This window comes from Cloeon dipterum, chromosome X, assembly GCF_949628265.1.
Source record: "Cloeon dipterum chromosome X, ieCloDipt1.1, whole genome shotgun sequence".
In the NCBI taxonomy this organism is placed as follows: domain Eukaryota; kingdom Metazoa; phylum Arthropoda; class Insecta; order Ephemeroptera; family Baetidae; genus Cloeon; species Cloeon dipterum.
In genome coordinates this window covers 14,305,747-14,324,017 of record NC_088790.1, presented here as the reverse complement: position 1 = coordinate 14,324,017, position 18,271 = coordinate 14,305,747, and the positions used below count along the sequence as shown (strand labels likewise).

At 38.8% G+C, this 18,271-nt stretch overlaps 3 protein-coding genes across 8 annotated transcripts in view; all 3 read left to right on the top strand.

Annotated features, from left to right (window-relative positions):
* The first annotated feature begins 455 nt into the window (after positions 1–455).
* On the top strand, positions 456–6,279 carry LOC135945787 (lysine-specific demethylase RSBN1L). 3 transcript variants are annotated; one of them, XM_065493658.1, is made up of 10 exons: positions 456–667; positions 737–813; positions 1,273–1,437; positions 1,493–1,708; positions 2,065–2,478; positions 2,699–2,839; positions 3,615–3,754; positions 3,805–4,087; positions 4,154–4,304; positions 4,880–6,279. In XM_065493658.1, exons 2-10 carry the CDS (start codon positions 763–765, stop codon positions 5,527–5,529), a joined length of 2,211 nt encoding a protein of 736 aa, XP_065349730.1. In that variant the 5' UTR covers positions 456–667; positions 737–762; the 3' UTR covers positions 5,530–6,279. The 3 variants fall into 3 exon arrangements, with proteins under 3 accessions (XP_065349730.1, XP_065349733.1, XP_065349732.1); XM_065493660.1 differs by having other exon boundaries at positions 457–667; positions 1,496–1,708; XM_065493661.1 differs by lacking the exon at positions 737–813.
* A 399-nt stretch (positions 6,280–6,678) lies between these two features.
* LOC135945990 (protein DENND6A) lies at positions 6,679–11,432 on the top strand. Of its 2 annotated transcripts, none has more exons than XM_065493962.1 (8): positions 6,679–6,978; positions 7,212–7,484; positions 7,539–7,724; positions 8,537–8,775; positions 8,828–9,018; positions 9,070–9,341; positions 10,283–10,510; positions 10,573–11,432. In XM_065493962.1, the coding sequence occupies exons 1-8, from the start codon at positions 6,850–6,852 to the stop codon at positions 10,768–10,770; spliced, it is 1,716 nt and encodes a 571-aa protein (XP_065350034.1). In that variant the 5' UTR covers positions 6,679–6,849; the 3' UTR covers positions 10,771–11,432. The 2 variants fall into 2 exon arrangements, with proteins under 2 accessions (XP_065350034.1, XP_065350035.1); XM_065493963.1 differs by having other exon boundaries at positions 6,681–6,978; positions 10,298–10,510.
* A 1,091-nt stretch (positions 11,433–12,523) lies between these two features.
* Positions 12,524–18,271, top strand: part of LOC135946924 (inverted formin-2-like) — a 29,227-nt gene continuing 23,479 nt past the window's right edge. For all 3 annotated transcript variants that reach the window (XM_065495415.1, XM_065495416.1, XM_065495413.1), the window contains exon 1: positions 12,524–12,721. The gene's annotated coding sequence lies outside the window, so the exon portion shown is untranslated. The remainder of the gene's footprint in view (positions 12,722–18,271) is intronic.

Genomic DNA, 18,271 nt, shown 5'->3' with positions numbered 1-18,271 from the left:
TCTTGACCACATAGTTGGTTTAATTTGCTCCTAAAAAAATCTTGATTCCTCGAAATCCTATAAAAATTATTTTTTATAAGATTTTAGATACAGGATAATTATTTACTGTGCCGTTTCCCAAATTTCGAATGTCATATTTATAATTTAGCGCACAGAGTTGATTAATTTTAAAAATCAAAGGTGTTACGCGCTGGACAAAATTAATTTTAATGCTGTTTAATTTATGCTCTTGCTATTCAAATAGTTGAATTTGTGTTTATTTATTGCATTAGCTTATTAACAAAATTCCATAGCAAGTTGCATGTATGTAAACATTAATTTTAATATCTGCTGGTTTTCCTAATTTTCGTGTGTAAATAGAAAATAACATTATTTTCCCTTCGCTCCAACTGATTTGAAAAATGAGTGCGAAAATGCTGCCACCTGTCATTTGTCTGCAAGCTTTCGCGATCGGCCGCGCACCGACAGCGACAAAAACATTCACCATGAAAGAAGCGTAGTTTTGAACGTAGCATCGGGATCTGGTCTTTTCTAGTGAATTTTGACCGTTTCGATTGCAGCTAATCGTTTTTGCAGTGAAATTTTTGAATCTAATCAATATCGTCTTCTCAGAAATCTAACGAAATTAGATTTTTGCGGACGGAATCGTTATTTTCTGAGTCATGAGGTGGGCTTCTGCAATCTCTGCTCAATTTATCTTACAAACGATATGCTAAATTGGCTTTTTCGTTCTCAGGTGCACTAGGAAGGAGTAAATTTCGCATGGATCAGGTGGTCAGCATGCCCGTCGAGCATCCAGAGTCGCTGGACGTGGTCAGAATCGATTTGTATTCTTTCCATTCTTTCTAACTTAAGAAGGCGTGCCTTCCCATAGTATTTTCCCATAAGCAACTCTCATAACAAGACTTATTGAAAATAGAGGGCTGGATTATTAAGAAATTCTAGAGTGTGACGTAACTCTACGGTTCTTTGATGATTTTATTTTCGTATTACTGCTGTAATTAATGCCTGAAGAAAATTATATCTAAATTTTGCTCTTTGCTTTAGACACTGGCCACCTGATAATTAATACCTTTTTTTATTATCCTTCATATAGATGCCCTAAGAAAATCGTGAAGTTCGGTATGCAGCTTATATTCATCAAATTTTGTTCCGTGTTCATAGTTTTTAAAATTTAAAACTATCATTTAACCAATTATTTACGGATTTAATTAATAATTATGAGACTATTAACATGATTTTTTGGTACTAGTAATTATTTTTGCCTTGCAGAAGCACCTTTGCGGAAAGGAAGAGCCCCTGTCCACCTTCCAGACGACTGCTGGGCTGCAAGAGGGTCTACTTGTGTCTCCTCCTCTCTCAGACTGCTCCCCCTCGCACACGCCAATGAGTCCGGCGAAAATCAAAGTCGAGGTTCCTGACGTGACGCGGGAAGAGGTCAGAAGCCGTTATACTTTGCACCAACCAGCATTTTGATGGTAAAATTGCTTAGCAGGTGAAAATAAACGGCGATTCGGTGAAAGTGCGCGCGCCTAGTGAAACAAGAAAACATTCTTCGGACAGGCACCACTCATCCTCGCACCACAGCAGCCATAGATCAAGCAAATCTTCATCCAAACCTCGACACCACTCTTCCAGTCATCGAAAATCGTCAAGGCACAGCGATGACAGGAAAAACGAGTGTCCACACTGCGGAAGGCGGACAAAGGTAGTTTTTTCCTCCTGGAGTTCAAATTTACTACCACTGTTTTTTCCTGAAAATTTTACAAATTTTTATGCATGAAATATAGGAAATTAATGTATAAATTTTTGTCTCTATTAAAATGCAAAATGAGGCGGAAACTTTCTGCTGCTTTGTAGATTTCCTACTTATAATATGAATAATGCTATTCCTGCCACAATTTTTGTCAGAATTTTCAAATGGGAAAAAATTCAATTTATTTTAAATTAGAGTTCAAAAAATGTTGTCTACAAGATATTGGTAATATTGAAAAAAGTGTAATATAATTTTTGAAATTCTTGCTGAGTTTAATTGATGCTAAGACTGAACCTTAATATTTGCAGGTTAAAAAGGCTCACATCGGAATCCAGTGCCGGCGAGACAGAACCTTCACGAAAACAGTTTCGCTGCCGCGGCCACCAATGTCAGACACAAGTGCACGAATGCAGAATCTCATCAGGGTGGAAATCAGTGCCAACGGTGGTGCCAGCGTGGTGCACCTGTACCAGGATGAAATAAGCCACTTGAGCCCTGAGGAAATGGATGTGCTGGTGGATGAGTACTTCAAAGTGGTGTTCCAGGAGGACGAGGATGGCAATGCTCAGCACGTAATGGGAATCGTGCACGGCGCGGCTGCCTATCAACCTGACTACATAGATTACATGGCTGATAATTATCCTAATCTGGTTGTCTCCAACAACATCCTAGGAAGGAGTAACGAGACTGAGACTACCACCATGTTGAAATATTGTGAAAATGTAAGTTATCTATTGGGGCTACACCCACGCCAAAATTAATTGCGAATTGGTTTTGGAGACATGGGTTAAATCATTATACATTACAGTATATATAACATTCATTATATGAGACTTACCAGAATAGATGCAATTAAATTTTCTCGTAATCAGCAGCCTATTGCCACATAATATAAGGGATAAGTTAATTTTATGATCATTATTTGATTATTTTTGATTCTAGGTTGGTAAAAATTATTCTTTTGGTACGTTCCGGTATGGTCCTCTTAACAACATAAGTATTGTTGGCACGGTGCACGAGGAGCAAGGAGGATTTTTCCCTGACTTGCTACAAATCCTGGAACAGGATCCCTTCCTTAAGCAGGTCAGTCTTATTAAATTTACTTGTTTAAAAAAAGCAGAACATTGAACAAATATTGATATATTAAATTTTCAACATTTTTTACTCATTTGCAGTTATTAAATTCTAGATTAACATCAGAAATACTATGAAAAAACATATCACATAATCCAGGGCAATGTTTTCCTGTTTTCGTCATTGCAAGAGTTAATATTTTAATAATGTAAAAATTAACAAAAATTTAATTTATCTAGGGGGGGGGGGAATAAATATGTAGAAATTAAAGAAATATCATCTGGTTTATAAAATATTGTGAATTTCAAAATACATAAATACAGTGTTCATCCTCATTTAAGTTTGCCTAGTTTTTTTAGCTTCAGAAAAAACGTTTCCGTTCATGATTTTGTATTAATTTGCATAAAGTATCAGACTCATTGTCCCCAGATGTGATACGTTTTATTCGCCAATAAGTCCACGTCATATTGTTGCTGAATCTTATATAAAAGATTGCTTGTCTTATAATTGATTTTCTGCTAATATTGATGATCTTTGAAAAGTACTATTTAGTGATTTTAAGGTTATTAGTTATTTAAATTATATTTTGTACAAAAAATTGATAGTTAAAAAAGCAATTATTGGATTTTAAACCAGAAATAACAATATTAGAGCATTTTAAAACACCATATATGGTGGTTTATGCCTCACATTTCGTTTAGAATGCTTAGAAAACGTTAAGTGAAAAATTCTCTATAAAAAACAATTAATTTGTCAACCTTTTATCAAATTTAAAAAATTACAGGTGATGCCATGGGGTGGTTTATCTGCTGTGAAAATGAGCACTCCACGCGAGTCAAACGATGGGCCAATCTTGTGGATCCGACCAGGCGAGCAGATGGTGCCTACGGCCGATGTGTCCAAGTCTGCCACTAAAAGAAAAAGGTGAGCGTTCGCTGACAATAAGCCAAGACGTTCCTTCTAATGTTTGACAGTAGGGCGGGCATTAACGAGCTGAAGAACCTGCAGTACCTGCCAAGGCAATCAGAGGCGCGCGAATATTTGTTCGAGGACCGCACCAGGGCGCACGCTGACCACGTCGGCCACGCGCTTGACAGACAAACGACGGCCGCGGTCGGCGTCCTCAAAGCCATTCACTGCGGCGAGTCTTACAATCGCAACAGAATCACTAAAGACGTAGTCGCGTTCCATGCAGCCAACTTCAACTACCTTGTCGAGAAGTTGCAACTTGATCTTCACGAGCCACCCATGTCTCAGGTACTCTATTTTCCCTTTTAGTGATTCAGCAAGGATGATTGTGATTGTTTATTTTTTCCTACGCAGTGTGTGCAATGGGTGGAAGACGCCAAACTCAATCAACTTAGGAGAGAAGGAGTGCTGTACGCACGTGTACAGCTTTGTGACAATGACATATACTTTTTACCCAGGAATATCATCCATCAATTTAGAACTGTCACTGCTGTCACTAGTTTAGGTAAGTTGTTAACCATCAAAATTTTTAATGTTATGCTTAGCTCTCGACCAATAGACTCATGAGAAGTAATTTAAAAAGTTTCACTCTTGAATGATCAGCTTTTGAAGATTTACATTTTGGTTTTTGAAGAGACTCTTGAAGGAGTTGACATACATTGAACGCTTATTTTTTTAATTTAAGGTAGTGCCACATGCTTGGTGTTAATATTAGAAAAAATCAGGAATTGTTCAGGGTGGTTTAAACCTATAAATAATTAAATAATCATGCAACTGACTTAAAAATTATCAACAAATCTGATAAATTGACCTTAAGTCCTACTTAAAAAATTATTATTTTATATGCTAATATTAATTATGTTTTGTACAGAAAAATGGTTAGTCCAACTAGTCCTCAATCCTGATTTGACGAAAAATACTTGAAATTCACTTGTTGATTGGTTGGAACGATTTTTACTCTATTTATAATAACTGAATATTTAAATTACAGCCACAAGATCAAGCAACATTATTATTTCGTTTTTCACAAAATTTGATCCCATATGAAAGAGCATAATGACTGATTTTCCTAAATTTCAGCATGGCATGTTCGTCTGAAGCAATACTATCCAGAATCACTGGCGGTGGAAGAAGACGCCAAGAGAGACCTGAGTCTGGTGAGTTCAGAAAACCGCTTGAGCAACACGTCGGTCAAGGTGGAAGCTAATGACTGCAAAGAGGAATTAGAAGAGAAGAAGAGCACGAAAAAAAGGCCGAATGAGAATGGTGATGTTAGCTCTGCGCCGCCAGAGAAGGTTCTGATTCTGGAAAAGGACAAGAACAATCATAAGCAGGAGCGGAAGGAAGAAAAGAAGGAGCGGCGAGATGACAGGGAGAAGGAGCGAAGGGAGGGTAAGGACAAGGAGAGGAGAGAGAAGCACAAGGAGCGGAGGCCAGAGAGCGAGCGGAAGGAGAGGCGAGACGACAGGGAGAAGAAGGAGGAAAAGCAGGAGCTGCCAACTAGTGCCACAAACGAAAAGTCGAAAGCGGATTCGGCCGTCAAGGTGAATCCCCAAGAGTCTGAGTGCCAGCCGGCGCCGCAAAACGGCGAGGCGAAGCCGCCCGTGAAACGCCAACTGGCTCTCAACACTATGTCGCCAGTGAAGAAGGACCCTCCTGTGGCGAGCAGTGTGAATCTTCTGGATCAGATCATGGCCGAAATGAACATGCCTCCGAAGCAGTTGGGCTAGTTGACATTCCCGAACACGCAAATTTGTCTCGCACACGCTCCCCGCATTGGGTCGACATGCCATTCGCTTGTAATCAAGCTTCCATTTCAATATCCAGTGCGCCGGGCCCCCCTGCTAGAAACTTTTGCTTATCTGCTATCACAATCTTTTCTTGTACATAGGAGTGCAGCCGACAAATAGTTGTTATTGGATGTTAATTTTCCACTGCCATTTTTTTCATGGAAGTTGAACTAAACTACTTCACTTTATCGGTGTCTGTTGTTTTCTGAGCGAGCTAGGCATTAAAGTTGTGAGTTTTATATTAATACAATTTTTATTTAGGCAGCCTGCACTTATATACACAGTGTGTTATGAGCTAATTTATTGTTTTAGAAATCTAGAGTCTTTATTTTGAATTTCACATTTCAAAGAATCAAAGTGGCCACCTTGACTTTATTTATTTCTCGGTAGACATGCAATTAACAGTAGAGACCAATATGTATAATTAAAGCATATACAACTGAGAAAAGTATAACTAAAATGCCTACAATAGGTAAAATTTATATCGTTGATTAGCGTGATTGCTATGTATTTGTAATAAGTCTATTTGAATGTTTGTCAATTTTATTCTCACTTGCGTCACTCACTCTTGTCACAAAAACACATTTCCGAGTTTTCCTCGGGTGCACTTTTCTTGACAATTGTTGCTTCTTAGTTTCAAGTGCAATAATAGAATTATTTAATAAAACCGATAAAAACCAGTGAATAAAATTGCGGCTTCTTTTTTGAACATTTAACCCGCGTTAAGCTTTAATTAAATTATATCTGTGCTCAGATTGTTAAGCAAAACATGGCAATCATAATTTTTCCGCAAACTGATAAACGCGTCTGTCCTTGCTGTGTGAAAGGTCTGATTTGCCCAGCAAGGTCGAAAATTGCAGACTGTAGTATTTTTTAGTACCAACTGAATTGGTAACTTCCAGGATTTAATCCCATATCAGTTCGATAACAAAGATATCAATTTGATTAAAAAATTTTATTTTTTTCTGAAGAATGTTATTTGATTTAGTTTTTCAACAAAATCAATCAAACGCTGGTGAAATTCATGCCTAGTTTGTTTCCCTTTTGGTTGGCACCACTGCTGTGTTTGGCGACCTTGGCTGCAAATTGGATTGAAGCGATCGAGGAGGAAGCACGACGAGGGTTCTCGACTCCAACAGAGCGATTCTCGAGTTAGACTGTGCCGGAAAGCATCCCGCAAGGCCGCACTGTCACAGCTCTGAAGCCCAGAATGTAGGGTCCTTGGACTGCCGCCCTTTGTGCACCGATAGGAGCCCCAAAATGGCAGAGGGAGCGAAGGAGGAAGAGACCCAAGGTCTGTACGCCGTGCTGCCCTGGGACAAGTTCAGCAACTGGCTCCATTGTGTCTGTGTGGTCACCTTTGACCTCGAAATTGGGCAAACTCTCGAGGTAAAATCAACCGTCTATTCAAAACAACCGATAAATAAAATAATTTTATAATCAAAGTTTTATGCGCTTCACAATTAATAACATGCAGTGTACATAGGTGTGACGGTGTGACACTTTGTTGCACACTTTCTAATCACACACAATAATAGTAAAAAAGGAAATGGCTTGAGTTCCTTCGAATTATTCAAAAAATCTTTTGTAGAACTGAGATCTAAAATCATTTTAATTTTCAGCTGGTTTACCCCACCCACGTCCGGCTCAGCGAGCAAGAAAAGACAAATATTTGCTACCTGGCGTTCCCTGACTCGAACTCAGGCTGCATGGGTGATACTCAGTTCCACGTGAGGATTCGACAGTCTCCTGGCCGACAGGGCCTTGCTCCAGACCTTGGGGTCTACAACTCCAAGTGTCCCGTCCATCTGAAGGCCGATCCGGGCTACTTTCACGGCTATGTCTATTTCAGACAAATCAAGGACAAAACCATCCCCAGAGGGTACTTCCAAAAGGTTTAACTGCAGCTTAAGAAATTATTATTTTAAATAACTAATCTCCTCTTCCAGAGTGTTGTACTGCTTTCTCGTCTGCCGTTCATAAGTCTGTTCCATAAAGTTGCCCACAGGATGGCAAACGAGTTTTTTGAGCGTGGCGAAACCAGTATAGAAGCTGCGTGCCACGATGTTGACCAGTGGGCTCCTCCCCTGCCTGGTGAACAAGTTTCCCTACCTTTACTAGGAGAGATTCTACAGGTTGGTTTATTTTTTGGTTCCTTTTTAAGTAGTGGTTAAAGTAAAGTTAAAAAAATATAAAGAAATAGAAAGATAACATTAAAACGGTTTATTAATTACTTAAACAGAAAATAGATGTAAAATGTATTTGAATGAAGGAAATAAATAAATCATTTATATTTTAAAATTTAAGGATTTTGAATATTCGATGGATTGGCGAAAAATTACTACTTGTTTTCATTAAATTTCATATATTTACTTAGTACGGTTTTGTACTTTCTTCAGTGGGACATTATCCGGCGATTTTCTTTGCAATTATATCAGATTTGCAAGGCTTGGCAATATTTTACAAAAGTTTTAGCTTTAAGGTCAAATTATTATTTTCGTTAAAATAATCAGGAATTTTTTTGGTCCAATATTTTTCCACAAGCTCTTGAGAATCAGCAACTGGCTAATAATGAAAAATTATTTTATCTAAACATTAAATTGACTTTTCCTATTTCTTGGAACAACAGGTTTAAAAATTTCCTATGATTATAAAATTGCCGACCCTTTTGATAATTCTGTTACCACGATTGTATTATCTTGTAACATTTTTCTTCAATAATATTTTTGTAGGTTTGTTATTTCCCCTTTCTTGCGCTAGGTTTTAGTTCCTTTCCGCTCTCTATTAATTTTGCGGTATTTTTGACAAATCTTGCACCATGTTTTTCTCATATATATTTACATCAGTGTCCACAGGAGAATACCCAGAAGCATGAATTTATATTTGAAGAATGAAGTTTAGAAAACAGCAGTTTTTCATCATCTGCCAAATTTTCCCTTCATTTCAGACTCAAATTCCCTGCAAGAGCAGCAGTTTAACGTCGCCTGGGTCGCCAAGCAAATGCGTGGTGCAGGCGCCTTCACCGACAGTGCTTCCTTCGGTGCACGACGTCAATTTGTACAAGAGCTTCTGCCCCGTGTTGTCGCACGTGCACCTGCTCTGGGAGCTGGTGCTCACGGCCGAGCCCATAATCGTGATGGCGCCGTCGCCGACCGTTTGTTCCGAAATGGTCTACTCGCTTGTTACGTAAGTTTTAATGCGCCTTATTTTAAAGAATGTGAAATATTTTCCCTTGCAGTATGATTGTGCCGCTGCTGTACTGCGCTGACTACAGACCCTTCTTCACGATACACGACTCCGAGTTCAAGGAGTACACCGCGAATGCCCACGCGCCGCCGTCTGTTATTCTTGGCGTGACCAACCCTTTCTTCGCCAAGACCCTGCAAAACTGGCCTCATATCATTCGACTTGGTGAAACCCAAAGTTTAGGTAGGACTCATTGCCAGTTTCTTTGTTTAATATTAATTTTATCTTGATCAGCCACCCCTCAAAAACATAAGCTGAAGAAAGCGAGCAACCTGAAGATGCTAGATTCCAAGCCTGGCGTTTACACATATTACAAATCGTTCCTGCAGAAGGACAAAAACATAATCAAAAAGTTGATCAAGGGAACACAAATGAAGAGGCCGTGTGAGGTGCAAAACGCGCTCCTCAGGCGCCACCTGCTTGAACTCACGCAGAGCTTCATGATACCTCTGGAACGATACATGGCCAGTCTGATGCCACTCCAGAAAAATATCTCTCCTTACAAGGTAATATAAAAATTCAAAATTTTACAATTGAGCACACAAGAAATGCACGCTATGCATTGAACCAATTTGAATCTCATAAGGAAACTCTGTGGCTTCGGTGTTAGTTTTTTGGTGAATTCATTAACGATTAATTATTTCGCCAAATTAAAGCTTAAAAGTCAAATTCTAAGAGATACCTTGTCAGACGCGATTACTGGTCCTATATATTCATCTTCCCCTAAATGTGGTCGCAATGCCTAAAGGGTGAAAAGAATAGAAATAAGGGATGTTCGCCACCAGAATTGAGTAAAGAGTGGGCAAAAATAAGCAAGTTTGACTGATAAACATATAAGTAGCTATAAAATATCCACCCTTGTTCATGCCTTACGATAATTTCATTTTTCTGGACGCCCAAATTTATTTTAAAATAAATTTCTGGCAAAATTTTGGAAATAATTTTCAAGTTTTCTTTGAAATTTCAATTATAAAAGATGTTGGAACGATCGAAAAAATCTTGCTCTGCTGAGATGAAATAATATCGATACTTGCATCAATTTCATAGACTATCCCTTGTACTATAATGTATTAATTTTCTACCGCCTGATTGTTTGACCTCAATATAAGGTGAGTGAGATAAAAATTGTTAAAAAGGCAAAAATGCGGGCAATACTTACGCCACTGGTGATTCATTCTGACGAAGCAAAATTGATTTCCATTGTTTTTGGCTTACAGCCTTTAACAAATAGCTTTCATCCCATTAAGTATAATCCTGTGAGAAAGAATTTTTGAAAGATGCATACTGAAGGGTTGGTCTCAAAGCACTATACCTGCAAAAGAAAAAAGATTAACAATCCTTTGCTACCTTCTAAACTGTAATGAATATTTCCTGAAAGACTCATATTTTAGCTCAAATTTTGAATCTACATTTTTTTAACAAACAAATAAACAGGTCAAAAACGTAGTTTGTAAATTTTCAGGCTGCTCCAATACCCAAACCATTTAATCCTGACGACTTCATCGCAACTCTGGAAACCTCAGGGCCGCAATTGACCTCCGGAATAAAAGGAGATTGGGTCGGACTCTACAGGAAATTCTTCAGGTCGTGCAATTTCAGCGCCTGGTACAATGCTCGATACCATGAAGTCAGTCTCAAACTCCAAACGTTGCAGCTGCAGGCCCTCTCAGATGCGGTTTGTTAAAATATTTAAATCAAAGGGTGAATTTTTATTTTATTTAATTTTTGATTCTGCAGGACCTGAAGGTGTGGGTGCAAGGCAAGAAGGAGGTCGAGGTTGTGGACATGGTGTTGCAAATCAAACACAAAATTGAGCAGAGCCAGTCAGAAGAGCTGCCCCTGAGTGGAGTGACCAAAGAACAGTTGCAAAAGCGCCTTGATGACATTATTTTTACACTTCCTGAGGACTTAAGAGCCGTGCTCAAAAACTGCTGACCTTAAAGAAATCAAGGCTACTCGAAATGTGCCAGTTGTGGACAAATTTATTCGTAAATAATGTCATATTGATATTTCTTTTAACCGATGATTTTGAGCTGGGAACAAAGTTTTCAACTTTAAACAACGACTTTAGTCAGTTATTCAAATATATTAACTGAGAGATTCTATTTAATTTTCACCTTATTTGTGATTTTCATCTTATTGGTTGTAACTCTCTGATGAAAACTCAAACATGAATGATTCTACGCCGTGTACGCTTAATAACTTACTTTTAAATAACTGCAGCTTGTGTATGTACAAAGTGAGAATATTTTAGCAGCAGCAGCCGTTGGTGCTGTTTGTTCATTTACTAACTCGGCACTAGCTGTTTTAGAACGAAACATGAGAGGGTTAATCCATCTCATTCCAACATGACAAGTTGACGGGTCGCCGTATTCTTTTGTATTTGTGTGCTACAGTCATTCATGGAATGTAATTCAGATGAAAAAATGGATATTAGGGTAGTTGCAATTAAAGCAGTGCAAAGAAGTGATGAGTATTGTTCGAGGGCTGCTTCCTCTATCCTCGAATCTCAATTGCTATTTTGTATGTTTATGAAAGTGCAGGCAAAAAATGATTGTATAATAAACACGAGAAGTGAGAGATTTAACATGGTAAAATTGTGATTTTTCTAATAATTTTTAACCAATCATAAGCAAATTTAATTGGTGAGGTGGATTTTATTCAAGGTTAGGCAATTTTACCAAAGAGTCCTTTGTTTTTACCGGGATAACCGACTTCCCTTAAAAAATTTTTATAATAATGATAATCAGGAATTCTACTTTATCACGATTGGAAAATCGTGAAAATGTGCTTGTTTTTCGTTAAAATTTCTTGCAGCCATCTCCACGATAAAAACCATTTAAAAAGAAAGATCGTGAATCGCGAATTTAGAGTAATTGAGTATCTATACTATTTAACTGATGTTTCCCCTTTTACCAGTTGCTAGAACAAAAATGTACTTTGATTAGAGCCTTGTTGCGAGAAAAGGGCAATAATCAATTTAACGATGTGCAATTTTTCCGCTTTTTTCCGATTTTTTTAAAATTTGCTTAAAAGTTAAAAAATTTTAATATTTTCCTTTCAAAAAGACCCAATGGTAAAAAAATACGCTCCGTGAATTATATTTCGACTTTAAAATCGAAATGAGTAACCGAGTGTTTTTAATCGTTTTATATAAATACTCCATTACCAGTGAAGGATATTTATTAAATTAGAAAAAAGATCAGTCGAATCTAGCAAAATTAGAGACTTCCTTCTTGCAGAGCACACTACTTGGCTCTTACTGCGAGAGTGAGAGCAGCGAATGTCGTGATGAGATGCTCTCATCCTCAATGCGAAAATCAAATTTAAGTGACCGCCGACCATAGAGTGCACCTCTCTCATCATCATTCGCGACTCCAAAGAAAGAGAGAGAGAAAGGCTTCGCGCACGGCTCTCGAGCCAACACAAATATAAAATAAAATTCTCTCTCCTCTAAGTTGCGGGCGGACCCGGTGCACCACCTGCGACTTGCCTGCGTTTTATCTCTGGATTTTGGGTTCGTCGGTCGGCCCCGTTTGGGCCGCTGGTGCCCGGCCCCGTAAATGGCCCGAAAACGCGTTCGCGGGCCGCCCGCGGCCCCCGCTGACCGGGCAATCGGGGCTCGCGCGGGCCGGAGGGGAGCGCTGGAGGGGAGGGGACCTGCGGCCCACGGAGGAGCGACCTGACGCACTCGCACAGTGTGGGATTGCGCGCAGCCGCCGCACAGTGACTTTGCTCTTGGTGCTCGGCCGTCGTGTGCGTTTGTTGCCTCGTGTGGTGCTCATTCCGCTGCGCGCTTATTGGATTTGGATTTTTGAGACGGCAAGCTCGTGTGTGACACCATGGACCGGTACGGCTGAACCATTACCGAGATCAAGGACTGAAGGTGAGGAAAATATTTTGGCGCGTAGAGAAATGTTTGTTTATTCACAAAAATAAGGGTGTGTTTGGCTCTCATTTAGCCACACATTTCATTGAACAAAAAATGTTTCTTTTCTAATGATAAATTTATTAATTGCTCTACTGAACTAAAATTTTAGAGAGGAAAAATTAGTCGGATTAGGACCTGAATTTAAGTGCAAACGAAATTCGTGACATAAATCGTAAATTTTAGGAGTCTTCTGATTATTGCAATACCTAATTTCTGGTAGATGTCCTGTATTTATAGTTTCGAACGCTTCTAGTCCAGCCAATTTAGAAGAGAATTATTGCTTTGTGTTTTTCGAATAACAGGAAGGCGATATAGTTTTAAGGATGCATTAATTTTCATGATGTGGAGGAGGAATAGAAAAATAATTTTGAGATACAATGTTTTAACTATACTTATTTGTGAGAGAGTTAAAGAGCAGAGGACTCATCAACAGAATGCACAGCATTAATTAAAAATTCTTAATATTTTTAAATATGTGGAGAAATGGATTGAAAAAATTGACTCCAGGCATAAATTTGTTTAGAAAAATGTTTTATTTTTATGATCGAATTAATATTTAATTCTAGTTAATTTTTTTAATTGAAGGGAAGAAATTTTAAACAAAAAACGTTGTTTTCTCTCAAGGCAGTACGTGTGCCGAGTAATGTAATTACATCATTGTGTAATTTCGCTGCTGGACTTGCAAATATAGGGCCAGCTGTCAAAAGCATTGCATGAAGTGGCTGATGTATTTATTGCCGATAATTGCTCGTGGTACCGAAATTTAGTGGAAAAGTGTAGTTTTTGTGCGTGCGTGTTTGCTCACTGATAAAAGAATGTGCTGGCTCTGCGATGTTTGCCTAACACAGACTTCTTCCCGAACGCCTCTGCGCGCTTTTCTTGCAAAATCGCTGCGATGGAGGAAACAAAGCCGATCGATTTACACCGAATGAGAAACGCAGGCATTTCGCCTTGAGCGGCTATATTATGTACGCGTACGCACGCCAATTTAAATAAATTAAAAGCCGTAATTGCCTTCTCTCTTATTCTCGTACGGGCGAAAAGAACGACCTTTCAAACGTAAAAAGTGCTAAACTTTAAAAAAGGCTCTTTTTATTGTGTTTGATTATCCGCGGCCGGCGTATAATTTCGCAAGACCGATTTAAATTGGTCACTCCATATTTGTTCGCGCCGCATATATACGGACGGGATGGCAGAATTCGTTTTTCCCTAAGCGACTAGGCGGCTACTTTTTAATTTGCTGCCCGGCAAAATGAGTTTACGACGTAATTGGCGCGATTAGTCGATTCATTCTTACTCAGCGCCGCACCAAACGATCTTATTGCCAATGATCAATTTACAGCTGCCAGCAGGGTCCAGCCCTTTCTTTCCACTTGCTTTGACAGCACTCGATTTTAAAGTAAGAACCGGTCAAGCACTGATAATTAGGGTTGTGCATTTTAAACCTCGCTGGGTTCATTGGTACGTAGACAAAATTCAGCATCATCGAATCCGAGAAATAAAATTTGAAAAATAACGCCGGGCCAGCCTCAAGGCAAAAAATAAAGTGTGTAATAATTTAGTGCTGCCGCTCAGCGTGGGCGTGCATAGCGGCCAAAAATCCACGCTTTTCCTTTCCTACATTTATAACGGCCCAGGCGCGCGAGTGATAAAAGTTTTCACAATAAAAATGGGTGTTATTCATATGTATTGCCTTTGTGTCTACTCGTGTATGGAGATTGATTTTTTGCGCGGATCGATTTCTTTTCTGGCCTGCGAACGCTGTATGCACATATTATGCCCGAGATCACGTTCCCATAAAGACAAACACCGACACACTATCTGGTTTCGTGTGTTTCAATGAAACTGCTCTTCCAGCGGCGTGCGTTCCAAGATCCGATGGTGTGTGTTCGATTAACACCACCGCATAGCAATATTTCCAACGATCACAATAATATTCCTAATAGCCCACAGCGGCTGCTGATGATGATTAACGTTGATTTTATAGGTTTGCAGTTAATAGCTCTTGATCAAACGAGCTATAGATTAAATGCGTATGAGATAATCGACTGATTTTCTTCATATGTATTGAAATGATGGTTTGATATTGCAAAAATGTTCAGGAACTTCAGTTATATGTTTATGACGTAAAAGAAATATTATTTTTTTTAAATTGCATGAACAAATTTTAAGGAATTAGGTTTTTATGAAAATTTACCCCAGCAATTTACCAAAAAAACATTAATTTAAAAAACTGATTGTAGCTGTTTTGTCCTTTTTATTGTCGAGCTTTCCTGTGGTATTTTTTCTTTCGCTTCAAGGTATTTCCCCGTCAAAAAGGCACAAATTATTGGACAGATCTCAACGAGAGGAATCGAAATCAGCCTAATTATTTAAGAAAATTGAACAGTCTTGATTGAAAGCCCCAAATAATAGCAAATCAATTTCAATTTTCAACCTATTTAAGAACTCGTTTCTCGTAATTTTTAATGTGAACCAATCACATCGTTACTTAGTTGCTAGAACACACTGATTGGGGAGAATTCACGCTCTATTAATAATACGAAAAATATGTAACCGTTTCCCCATTCCAATCAGCATAGTTTTGAAAATTTCTAATTGGACAATATTTTCTAATAGTTTGAATATCATTTGACTTTGTTTATGCATGATTTCCCACCGTTTTGGTAATTCCGTCACTCACATCCGTCCTCTTAGACAATCCAATCAACACGCTCTGCGCGTAATGAATAATTCAATCTCAAGAAAGTGCCAACTTGTCGTGTTCGCGCGGCGCGAATGCAGCGGAGCAAAGAGAGCGACTTTGATGTTCCAGCAGCGCAGCAGCACAAGCGTTAATAAATAAGAAGCGTGTATATGTGTGGCAATTTTCCAAGTTTGTTTAGCTCTTACTCTCGCGGTTTAAATTAATGCATAATTCCCTCGCAAACGCAGCGTGTTCTCTCGGAAAAAGGAGCGGTGTTTTCATTTAACCCGAGCGGTTAGCATAAATCAAGAGAGAGCTGCGGCGTCCCTTCTACAATTGCCGCACCGCTGATATTATTTCATGCGTACCCACGACGAGAGGTGAAGATGCCGCACACGAGAGCAATATGGACTGTCTGCCTACCTGGTCAGCCAACGTGTGCACGTAACAAGCCCAGCCTCGGCGTCTTTTGTGCAGCTGCATTCATTGTAAAATGCACTTTTACAGTTATACTGTCGCTATGGGAGAGCTAAATTTAGCTGCATATATAGGGCTCATCTCTTTGTTTCCATGAGATTAAATCGTACGAGGGAAAGGGTTGAAATTTGACTTTTGGAATTCATTTTCATCACTTGAAACCAGTCAAATTTATTTTTTATCAAAAAGAGCTGAAATAATTAAATGCGTATTTAAATTTAATTATCTTCTGGCATGTCAAATTTTTATTTTAAATATATCCTGACAAAAAATAATTTTTATGGTTCTTGTTACGTGTAGATTAAAATTTGTGCCTTAAAAAAGGTGGTTTATAAGCCAAAGTTAAGTGGTTTTCTCGATGAATTGCGATATTTAGAATAACCGGGGAATCTGAAAGTCCTCTAAACCATTTTGCTCCAACTCAGTACAACCTTAAAGCTGACTAAGAAGCACAACGAGACTATTAAAATTCTCATTAAAATTGTCTCTTCTTTTCAAACTAATCAAATAGACATTAAATTATTTGGACATCTTGACGAACTTATCATTATTCCAATAAAATGGCCGATGTGATCATGGAAATGCGCGTCCAAAAATAAATTCATTTACAAACCCATGATGCCAAGAGTAAAAAAATACCTTTAGTTGAATGACAATTTGGATTTTTAGGAGGAATAAAAATTATCACACGAGTAAACCATTTTGAGCGAATTGTTAGGATTTGAGGTGAATTCATGGGTTTGAACTCAAAAAACGTTTTCAGACGGTTTTTAATGTGGTTCAAAAGTCTTAAAATTGCATGATTCGTGCTCATTTCAGAGGCAGAAAAAATATTCAATCGTCTTATATCTCCAATACATGAGTGGATACAAAAACGATCAAAACCAGCCGTAGAAGGAAGAATACTTTTACAATTAAAATTGAAACTAATACGACTTGAGTTCAGACCAGTTTGAACCTGAAATAATATACAAAATGAAGTCAGGCAAGAAGTGCCTCCTCAAATACAAAACAGATGGACAAGACATCTTATTGGTTCGACCCAATTTAAATATTTTTTCTCTGGAGAGTCCAAAATATAATTTTTTATAGAGCTGCTATCTAATCTCTTGCTTTGAAAATTTCACTGATGCTTAACTATCCTAAATTTATTATTTTTGTTTTAAAAAGCTTATTTGTAGAAAACGACTTTTATTTTTACTAAAAAAAACCTGTATGATTAACGCGTTTTGCGTGAATTTCAGCTGTTACGACCTAAAAACCCAACTCTTTGGCCTTAAAAATCATGCAGATATTCATACGTTTGCCCCTGATATATGGAAATAACAGGAACTATACACACTTTGCGTAAGGTTGCAATAATCAGCCAAATAGAAATGAATGCTGGCGGAAAGTAAAAATGGCCTTGGCTGTAGGTGGTCGTCTGCCGCGTCCTCTTATCACGGCAACACCCGCTCGAGCTGGATAATATTATTTGTAAAAGCGGCCGCTGACGGTTCACTCTATGAATTCGGCATGCGTGGGCCGCTTGGCAGCCGAGATTTGATAATTCGAATTGGTCGGCCGCGAAAACAAAGTTAAGTGGTCGGCTCAATTAAAAACGCATCACTCAAAATGTTTAATTTCGGAGGGGATTGCTTCATCGGCGTGCTCGCGTCAGGCACAATTTTGAATAATGGAGTGTCAAAGCAGTTATTTGGTAAGCTCCCGAAATTAGAAATTCGACTGCAGCAGCTGCGTGCAGCACATAAAAGGCCAGCATCTCCATATGTTCTCCACCCGAACAATACGAAATTAAGATACCAAGAAGCAGATAAAGACACTTTGGATCTGCGCCAGATGCGTGCACGTGAATATTAGATTTCAAGAAATACATCATCCAGACACCCACGTCTGAGAATTCAGGTCTCACCTGCGGAATGACAATTAAACTCGACTCGTATGAAATTTCTTCTAAATCCTTTTCATCAGATCCTCGGTTTAACTTCACAGATTTAAAAAGAAACGGAAATTTGGGAAATTCCTTGCACCATGTGTTTGTGCAAGGTTGCAGCACGCGTGCTCAAGGACTGACGAAGCCACTCACAAGCACAAATAAAATAAAACAGCCTCGCTTGGTTTTTATTACAAAATAACGCATCTGGTGTCTTTGCGTGGCTCTCGACGCACCGAATGTCCTCTCAGCGGCGATATTTGCCCACGAATGATTGATTAATTGGTCGAGAAGGCTCAATTAGACCCGCTTGGGTCAATTGCCCGGCCACTTGGACCCGAAGAGCGCAACAGCTGTGCGGGTGGCACTTGCTTGCTGCTAACTGCGCGTGTGACGCAAGCATCTCACC